The sequence below is a fragment of the Stomoxys calcitrans genome, chromosome 1 (assembly GCF_963082655.1).
Source record: "Stomoxys calcitrans chromosome 1, idStoCalc2.1, whole genome shotgun sequence".
In the NCBI taxonomy this organism is placed as follows: domain Eukaryota; kingdom Metazoa; phylum Arthropoda; class Insecta; order Diptera; family Muscidae; genus Stomoxys; species Stomoxys calcitrans.
The window spans coordinates 117867810-117877699 of NC_081552.1; the positions used below are offsets into that span (position 1 = coordinate 117867810).

The following is a 9890-nucleotide window of genomic DNA, read 5'->3' on the forward strand; positions in this document are numbered from 1 at the left end:
TTTTACTTTTTGAGCCCCCAAAGGGCGCAATTCTTATTCGAATTGGCTGACATATTACACAGGTCTCCAATATATAATTTAACTGTGGTCTAAACCGGATCATATCTTCATATCGCTCTAATAGCAGATTTTTCTTTCTTTCTTTTCTTATATCATTTTTTGCCTAAGAAGAGATGCCGGGAAAAGAACTGACAAATGCGCTCCATGGTGGAGGGTATATAAGATTCGGCCCGGCCGAACTTAGCACGCTTTTACTTGTTAAGAATATAGAGGTTTACCTACTTGATATGATTCAAGTATAAAATTTAGTTTGTTTTCCTCGATTCACGGTACTCTGATAGATCAACTAGATTATAATCTTTGTTGAATTCAAGTAAATGGCGCCGCAAAGGTTCATTATTTGCATAATTGATAGTATAATGATTTATGTGAAGTAGTTGATCATGACGAGTCGGTCTGATTGGAACGTTTATAAAAAGTCTATCTAAAATTAAATCCGATAGTACTTTACCATGAATAATGTTCATTAGAAAGTTGTATTCAGCATAGTGCGACGACTCTTCAGAGTTGGTAACTTAATAAGATTTAGTCCGCAATTACAACTAGGCAAATTCTAGTGGTGCCAGGCACGACTCCCAAAATACTAAAAAGTGTTTCTGAACTGATAAAACTGTATTGGAATGTATTAAGTAAACTGGGTCCCATACATCAGAGCCATACTCTAAGATACAACGAACAAAAGAAATTTAAAATTGCTTAGAATTCTTAACTCCAGCGTTTAATCAAGACTAGACTTTTATATGCCTTGTTGGTAATTACAGAAATATGCTCGCGGAAGTCTAGTTGGTGCTCCAAAAGCATCCCAATATTGTTCATAGATGAGACACATTCAATTAAACGGTCATTAAAATAATAACTTGATTGTATTCTACCTAGTCTGAAAAAGGTCTAATGTTTAGTTCCAGTAGATTTTTTAATATTAAACTAACGACATCTATGTGTATAGATGAGAATTCAGAAAACGGGTAGAGATATTGAAAGGTGTCCTTCTGCTATTTGGTTGAATAAGTGGTTCTAAAAAAAGATGCAAAGATATTTGAGATTTCCGCTGCAACTTGTCCAAATTGCAAACTCTTTGGGAAAGCATTATATCGACGTTTATTGTTAATAAACCCATAAAAGTATTTAGGATTCAACGTCAACTCATTCTTCATTTTAGTAATGTACCTGCCATACAGTTGTTTATTCATAATCGAGTATTTCGACCCTGCTACTGACTAATTCATATAATCAAAATGTGAATTACTTTTTCCGTCGGTCTGTCGAAAGCACGCTATCTTCCGAAGGAGTAAAGCTAGCCGCTTGAAATTTTGCACAAATACTTCTTATTAGTGTAGGTCGGTTGGTATTGTAAATGGGCCATATCGGTCCATGTTTTGATATAGCTGCCATATAAACCGATCTTGGGTCTTGACTTCTTGAGCCTCTAGAGTGCGCAATTCTTACCCGATTGGAATGAAATTTTGCACGACGTGTTTTGTTATGATATCCAACAACTGTGCCAAGTATGGTTCAAATCGGCCCATAACCTGATATAGCTGCCATATAAACCGATCTTGGGTCTTGACTTCTTGAGCCTCTAGAGTGCGCAATTCTTAGCCAATTGGGATGAAATTTTGCACAAAGTGTTTTGTTATGATATCCAACAACTGTGCCAAGTATTGTTCACATCGGTCCATAACCTGATATACCTGCCATATAAACCGACCTTGGGTCTTGACTTCTTGAGCCTCTAGAGGGCACAATTCTTATCCGATTTGAATGAAATTTTGCACGACGTGTTTTGCTACGATATCCAATAAATGTGCAAAGTATGATTCACATCGGCCAATAACCTGATATAGCTGCAATATAAACCGATCTTGGGTCGTGATTTCTTGAGCCTCTAGAGTGCGCAATTCTTATCCGATTGGAATGAAATTTTGCACTACGTGTTTTGCTTTGATATCCAATAACTGTGCCAAGTGTGGTTCAAATCGGTCCATAACCTGATATAGCTGCCTTATAAACCGATATTGGGTCTTGACTTCTTGAGCCTCTAGAGGGCGCAATTCTCATCCGATTAGACTGAAATTTTGCACATAGTGTTTTAGTATCACTTCTAACAACTGTGCTAAGTATGGTTCAGTTCGGGCCATTACCTGGTATAGCTGCCATATAAACCGATCTTGGGTCTTGACTTCTTGAGGCTCTAGAGTGCGCAATTCTTATCCGATTAGAATGAAATTTTGCACCACGTGTTTTGTTATGATATCCAACAACTGTGCCAAGTATGGTTCAAATCGGTTCATAACCTGATGTAGCTGCCATATAAACCGATCTTGGGTCTTAACTTCTTGGGCCTCTAGAGAGCGCAATTCTTATCCGATTTGCCTCAAATTTTGTACGACGAATCCTCTCATGACCATCAACATACGTGTTTATTATGGTCTGAATCGGTCTATAGCCCGATACAGCTCCCATATAAATCGATCTCTCTATTTTACTTTTTGAGCCCCCAAAGGGCGCAATTCTTATTCGAATTGGCTGACATATTACACAGGTCTCCAATATATAATTTAACTGTGGTCTAAACCGGATCATATCTTGATATCGCTCTAATAGCAGATTTTTCTTTCTTTCTTTTCTTATATCATTTTTTGCCTAAGAAGAGATGCCGGGAAAAGAACTGACAAATGCGCTCCATGGTGGAGGGTATATAAGATTCGGCCCGGCCGAACTTAGCACGCTTTTACTTGTTAAGAATATAGAGGTTTACCTACTTAATATGATTCAAGTATAAAATTTAGTTTGTTTTCCTCGATTCACGGTACTCTGATAGATCAACTAGATTATAATCTTTGTTGAATTCAAGTAAATGGCGCCGCAAAGGTTCATTATTTGCATAATTGATAGTATAATGATTTATGTGAAGTAGTTGATCATGACGAGTCGGTCTGATTGGAACGTTTATAAAAAGTCTATCTAAAATTAAATCCGATAGTACTTTACCATGAATAATGTTCATTAGAAAGTTGTATTCAGCATAGTGCGACGACTCTTCAGAGTTGGTAACTTAATAAGATTTAGTCCGCAATTACAACTAGGCAAATTCTAGTGGTGCCAGGCACGACTCCCAAAATACTAAAAAGTGTTTCTGAACTGATAAAACTGTATTGGAATGTATTAAGTAAACTGGGTCCCATACATCAGAGCCATACTCTAAGATATAACGAACAAAAGAAATTTAAAATTGCTTAGAATTCTTAACTCCAGCGTTTAATCAAGACTAGACTTTTATATGCCTTGTTGGTAATTACAGAAATATGCTCGCGGAAGTCTAGTTGGTGCTCCAAAAGCATCCCAATATTGTTCATAGATGAGACACATTCAATTAAACGGTCATTAAAATAATAACTTGATTGTATTCTACCTAGTCTGAAAAAGGTCTAATGTTTAGTTCCAGTAGATTTTTTAATATTAAACTAACGACATCTATGTGTATAGATGAGAATTCAGAAAACTGGTAGAGATATTGAAAGGTGTCCTTCTGCTATTTGGTTGAATAAGTGGTTCTAAAAAAAGATGCAAAGATATTTGAGATTTCCGCTGCAACTTGTCCAAATTGCAAACTCTTTGGGAAAGCATTATATCGACGTTTATTGTTAATAAACCCATAAAAGTATTTAGGATTCAACGTCAACTCATTCTTCATTTTAGTAATGTACCTGCCATACAGTTGTTTATTCATAATCGAGTATTTCGACCCTGCTACTGACTAATTCATATAATCAAAATGTGAATTACTTTTTTGGAATTTTCTATAGAGTTTATTCTTTCTGTTCTTCAATTTCGACAACGCAAGAGTATTCCACGAGGGACCAACATTCGTAGAGGGTACTCACTTTGGAACAGTTTCTGATACATAATGTCTTAGAGTACGATAGAAGATCTGTAGCATTTCATCGAAAGAATTAATTGAATAAAAAATTTAATTGAATAAATTGAATAAAATTAATTGAATAGTCCAGTCCGTTGAACTCAGAAGTGAATTCAATTTAACGTAATCTGTCATTGAGAAGCAATATACAGACTTATTTTGATATGATTTACTAGGGCATGTAGAAAGGTACGACTGCGGGATCTGAAGTCCTATAGCTCGGTGATATTTATCCTCTGGACGGGTATTGGGATCAAAAGGAAAAAACAATATATCGCGGGGTTAACTAACGAATATCAAGGTCAAGGAATCTTCCACATAAGTTATAGACCTTTTTAAACTGCGATAGACCAAAAATTATTAACGGGCCAATGTATTTCCAATACTCTCATTCATTTCAGTAGGTAACAAATCATTAATATTAAGACTCTCAATGCATTGAATACCTGGCAGATTAAAGTTACCAAGAGTGATTAATATATCCTTTGACCTTGCAGACTGGAAGGCAAGTAGAATAAATGAAATATGTTTCATGTACGTTTTAACGCTTGAACGCGGAGGAATGTATGAACATGTAACGAATATAAATAAATATCTAAGACGGATCTTAATAGCGGCAATCTCAATATCAGCCGGTGTGGGAAAGAAAATTTCTTTAGTAGTTAATTCGGACGAAACAGCTAGCAAGACACCACCGTCTCTTCTTTTGGAACTATCTACACGATCACGTCTAAATACCTGAAACTTTTGACAAAAAGTTTGAAGCCAGGTTTCAGTAAATTCAATGCAAACATTGTAATTAATTGTAATTGTAGGTTAGGTTAAAAAGTGGGTGCGTATATAAATCCGCTCAATGCCACAATGGACATACACCTAAGTCAGTAATTCGCTTGTTGTGCGCTCTTAATACAAATAAAGTAACCTCGAAAAAGAAAATCTAAGTTAAAAATTCCGTGCTACTTACAAAATCCTTAATTGTTTTCCATGTCACGCCCCTTTGTTGGTTCATGTCTGTATTGCGTCCCCACCTAAGTGCCGGTATCTGTTAGACACGAAAGCAGGGCAATGACATAGAAAATGCTTCAACGTCTCATCATCTTCCCCGCATGCCCTTCACATGCTATCACTTGCCGCACCGATTTTACATCAGTGAGCTCGTAGTCCTATGTGTCCCATTACATTACAAACATTATGACACGAAAATTATATTGACTTCCTTCTTACTTTCGTTCAATAAAAGCTTCGTATTTTCATCACCTGGACCACCCCATAGGATTTTTGCTGTTCTACCGACCGTTTCGCTGTTCCACAATGTTGCATCGAATGCGCATGCCCATGCCCTTAACTCGGACTGCATTGACCCGAGTTCGTGTTAACCAAGCTTATTAACGGCAGTTCTCAGCCAAATTGTCTGCTTTCTCATTCTCAGATACTCCGCTATGTCGCGGCACCAAAACGTCGCGGATTTTGCCATCCTCAGAGAAGGCGTTAATCTCCTTCTTACATTCCAAGGCTGTTCGTGATCTTACCGTCCTGGTTGTTATTGCCTGTAGGCCTGTTTACTGTCCGTAAAAATGTTCATACTCGACGTCTTTGCGTTAACACCACACCACCTCACGCATTCCGTGATCGCCCGGATCTCCACCTGCAGGACGGTATTATAATCAGGAAGTCTAAAACAGATCTCAGTCCCTGGGTTGTCAACGTAGACCGACAGGCCCACTCTGTTCTTTAGCTTTGATCCATCAGTGTAACATGATCTTCCAGATGGCAATACTAGGGTTCCGCTGGCAGCAGTTCCTTCCTAGCTGCCGTTAGCAGCAGTTCCTCGCACTCGAACTCAAGTGTCGTCTCAGGTATCCGAACGAAAATCTGTCCCCTTCTTTCCATATTTCCTATCCTTAAGTCTCACAGCCGCAGTGGCAGCCTCGCACTTAATCTGTATATCTATTGGTCAGGTATCTAGAATAGTCTCCAGTGCCCTAGTTGGCGTGGTCCTCATCGCTCTGCCTGTGGCAAAACAACGTGTTCTCTGAACCTGTTGTATTTTCCCTACGTTACACCTTTTCTCCATCGCAGTCCACCAAACTAAGTTCGAGCATACGGCTCGTCTACATAGTGCCCAACATCTGTGAGCCTTCTCGGTATGGTCCTGAATGTCACACTTCCAATTCAGTTTCCTGTCCACGATCACCCCTAAGTATTTGACCTTGACCTTGTCCGATGTCGAAATTGTTTTATTGAAACGTGGTGCGTCACCTTCGTCTTCCTCGTGAACAGGAATATTTCAGTCTTGTCTGGGTTAACATTGAGTGGCCTGGGTCTAGCCCAATCGTGTGCCATCTGCATGACCCTTTCGGCCTTTCTGCATAACTGGTTCGGATCCTTACCCCTTAGAAGTATTATAACATCGGCTGCTACGCTGACACGTTCAAATCCCTCCTCAGTCAGCATTCGTAATAGGTCATTTATGGTGGACACCTGTGGTGTGCCTTGTGCCACTTGCTCCCTTATATTGTATTTATGTCATGGGACACACAATTTACCCACCTGTTCCTTTGCATATGTCGTATCCAGTCTCTAAGGACCGGGTCCACCCGATACTGATCTAAGGATTGGATCACTGCGTACATTGTTAAAAGGAAGGAATCTTCTATTTTATGTACAACCTCGTATAGGGCAGTCTCCACCGACCTTCCCTTGACATAGGCATGCTGTTTGTATTTGAGCAGTTCGCTGGATTTCCTACTCTTTGCCATGGTGTCCACAATAAGTTTCACGGTTTTGAAAACAAAGGGCATTAGGCTTATAAGTCTGAAGGCCTTTGGTGTCGCATAACTTGCTTGTCTGACTTGGGTGTTAATACCACCCTTGCCTCCTGCCAGGCTTTCGGAGTATATGCAAGTTACAGGCACGCTGTGAAAATATTGACCAGTTGGGGCGCCAGATAGTCTGCCTCCTTCTGTAGTAACGTCGGAAATATTCCATCAGGTCCGGGTGACTTAAATGGTTTGAAGCTCCTTAAGGATTCCTTCACCATAAATTTTGGTAATGATAAGCCTTCTATCAACATCATTTTCCAAGATTCCGGTGTTTTCGTGAGTCCTGTCGTATCCTGTGAAAAATCCTCAACATATCCTCCGTTGACTCTGCTTTCACACCCATGTCGACTACTAAAGTTTCAGTTTGGGGATGGGGTTTTGAGAGAAACTTCTTCATCTTGGCGGCGTCATTAACAGTATCGACCTGTTCGCGGAAAAGCTTTCAGAAGGCACGCTTTGCCGCTCTGGTAATTTTATTGTATTCCTTGAGCCGTGTGTAATACACATGCCAATAAACGTCCGCTTTTGTACGACGTGCTCTGTTAAAGTGTCTGCGGACCTCTTTTCCAATTTTGCGAACCTCCCCGGTCATCCAACTATCTTTGAAAGACCCCAACAGTGCAGTCGTAATCCTGATGACATTGTCGTCTATGCTTGGACAATTTTAATTATCTTGCCCAAGTCTTCTTCTGAATAATCTTCCAAATTTTGTCCAGTTGGCTTTCAACTTATTTCGGAAGCGCTGGTCGTGCGACTTAAAATCTAATGTAGGGATAGTCAGAGAAAGAGTGTTCCATAGAGCACCTCCAATCCTGAACCTCATCGACTAGGTTTTCCGAACATATTGTCACATCTAAAACCATCCTATTAACAAAGGTAATATTAAGTGTTATTAGGTCGTTAGTATTCAAGAACTCTGCCAGGGCTTGACCCCGCTTATTAGTATTGGTACTACACTACGAAATGCAGTGAGAGTTCGCATCGCACCCTATTAGTACCTCACTCCTGTCTATTTTGCCTTTCTCACCACCCGTTGCAGCTCCGACGTGGGTGGCGATGTCGGAGAGTCGAAAGGCAGATAAAGTGGTGCCAGGTATGTTCCACCGTATCCCTGTCTCACCACTGTTGCATCCGACGTTTACAACTCTGGGGAAAATATTCAATTTAAATTTTTATGATGAATAGCGCAGGTCCTCGATCGAGGACAATGATGCTCTCATTGAGTTTCCTGTTCCTGCATTGCCTAACGTTCCAATATTAGGATCTTTGCCTATCCTAGTCTTCCAAATCTTGAGAAAATGGGCTTCTTGGAAGTAGGTGATGGTCTTATCGTCCGCTCCCTGTTCTTTAGGTTGCATTGACTTTCCTGTCACTGCACTGCCTGATGTTTCAGTAATTGGTTCTTTGCCTATTCTAGACTTCCGAATTTTGATAATGTTGTTTAAGGTTCCATCGTTTGGTCCCTGTTCGTTAGGCTGTGTTGAGTATTTCGCCCCTGCGCTGCCTATTGTTTTAATATAAGGGTCAATATGAGGATATTTTCCTATCCTAGTTTTCCCAATCTTGAAAGAGACAGCCTTGCTCCCGTAGTGCGCCATGCCTTTAATCTTAACATAACTTGTAACGGAGATGTGATCAATGCCAACCACAAGGAAAGTTCCATCCTCCTTCCCCTCCCTGTGGAAGACCTCCCACTTCTTTGCGACCAACCCTTGGTTTGGCTTGCCCAAGAATCAAAACATACGTTTCGTCGCAAATTCACTGTCCCATCCCTTGTTAAAGATCGTCGCCTTTGTGATCTGCGGGATGTCAGATCACAAGCTTTTTTTCGACATCAATATATTCCGCCGGCGCAAAACGCAGCGTAAAGTTACCCCCTCTGTACTCACAGCGCATCATTTGTATGGGTGGAACTTACATGTTCAAAAATCCGATCCTTAACCAGATCCTCCACTTGGGACCGATGATCTGGTGGAAACCTACCGGATGCACTGCTTATATTGATAATTGCATAAGTAAGTTCATCTCTGTTGTGTTTCCTTGTCACTTTGGCGTAAGAGGGCGGCTCCTTACCATTCTCAGCGACCATCTTTTCCTTTCTTGATGACTGTGGCCTCCTTTTGGAAGTCACAGTCCTCTATAAATGTCAGTTGTATCCCTTCCAGCATCCCGCAATTTCGCCCGATTGCGCTGCCGGTTCACACTCCTCTGCCTCCTTCGTCTTCAGGAACAATGGAACAATGATTTTAAAAGAGGCCTAACTTCGACTTTCCGCATATTTAAATTTGAAGTCTTTTATATCAGTGGCCGTGTTGGATTTGCTTTTAATGTAAGACTAGATAACCGGGGCCCGCTCCGCTGCGCCTTCTTTTACTTTATATGGAACAAAAGTCTTATAGGAATGTTTATTTTCGAAATTAAAGATCTCTTCGTGAAATATCATGCAAACTTGACTAACAGTTTAACAATATAAGTGCCTTTGTCTGAATCCCATATGATCTTTATTAGTCTTCGAATTTAAGTTTGGTTGTAAGGTGGCCCACATCTCCAGCGACTCTCTTTGCGTACAGACGTGTTTTTAAAACGCTCCTCAAAAATAAATTATTTCAAATGTTTAAAAGTGTCTTTTAACTGACAAAGTTTAATTTTTGTTAATTTTTGTTCATACTGTTTGCTTGGCAAATCACCGTCGTGTTATTTACAAAAAAGAATACAACACAGGCTTCAAATACAAATTCAAAACAAAACAAAACCACATATCAAAGTGCTAAACTAGAAAAAAGTGAAGAACTAAAACAACAACAACAACAATTAACCCTGAGAAACATTAAAGTTAACTCATCATGTCTGAAGTGCCATCAGTGAAAAAAATATCTTCATCCAACAACAATATTTCTCCTGGAGAGTCTCTGTTGTTGGCGCCAAAACGAATGAGAGAGGGGATGAGCATAAGTGAGGAAAGTGTCAACAAAACTCCGCGGCTTTCAAATTATGACTCTCCACACCGAATGCTTATGTTAATCGATAAGAGATTTGAGAACCTCTGAACGACAGTACATTGTACATAGTACGCGTCTCTGGAACAACCT

At 39.9% G+C, this 9890-nt stretch overlaps 1 protein-coding gene across 1 annotated transcript in view; it reads left to right on the top strand.

The window, feature by feature from the left end:
- LOC131996816 (uncharacterized) overlaps positions 1-9666 on the top strand; it is an 82330-nt gene extending 72664 nt beyond the window's left edge. The window contains exon 3 of the mRNA XM_059366825.1: positions 9511-9666. Within this exon, the coding sequence (XP_059222808.1) occupies positions 9511-9666 (156 nt within the window). The remainder of the gene's footprint in view (positions 1-9510) is intronic.
- The last annotated feature ends 224 nt before the right edge of the window (positions 9667-9890 follow it).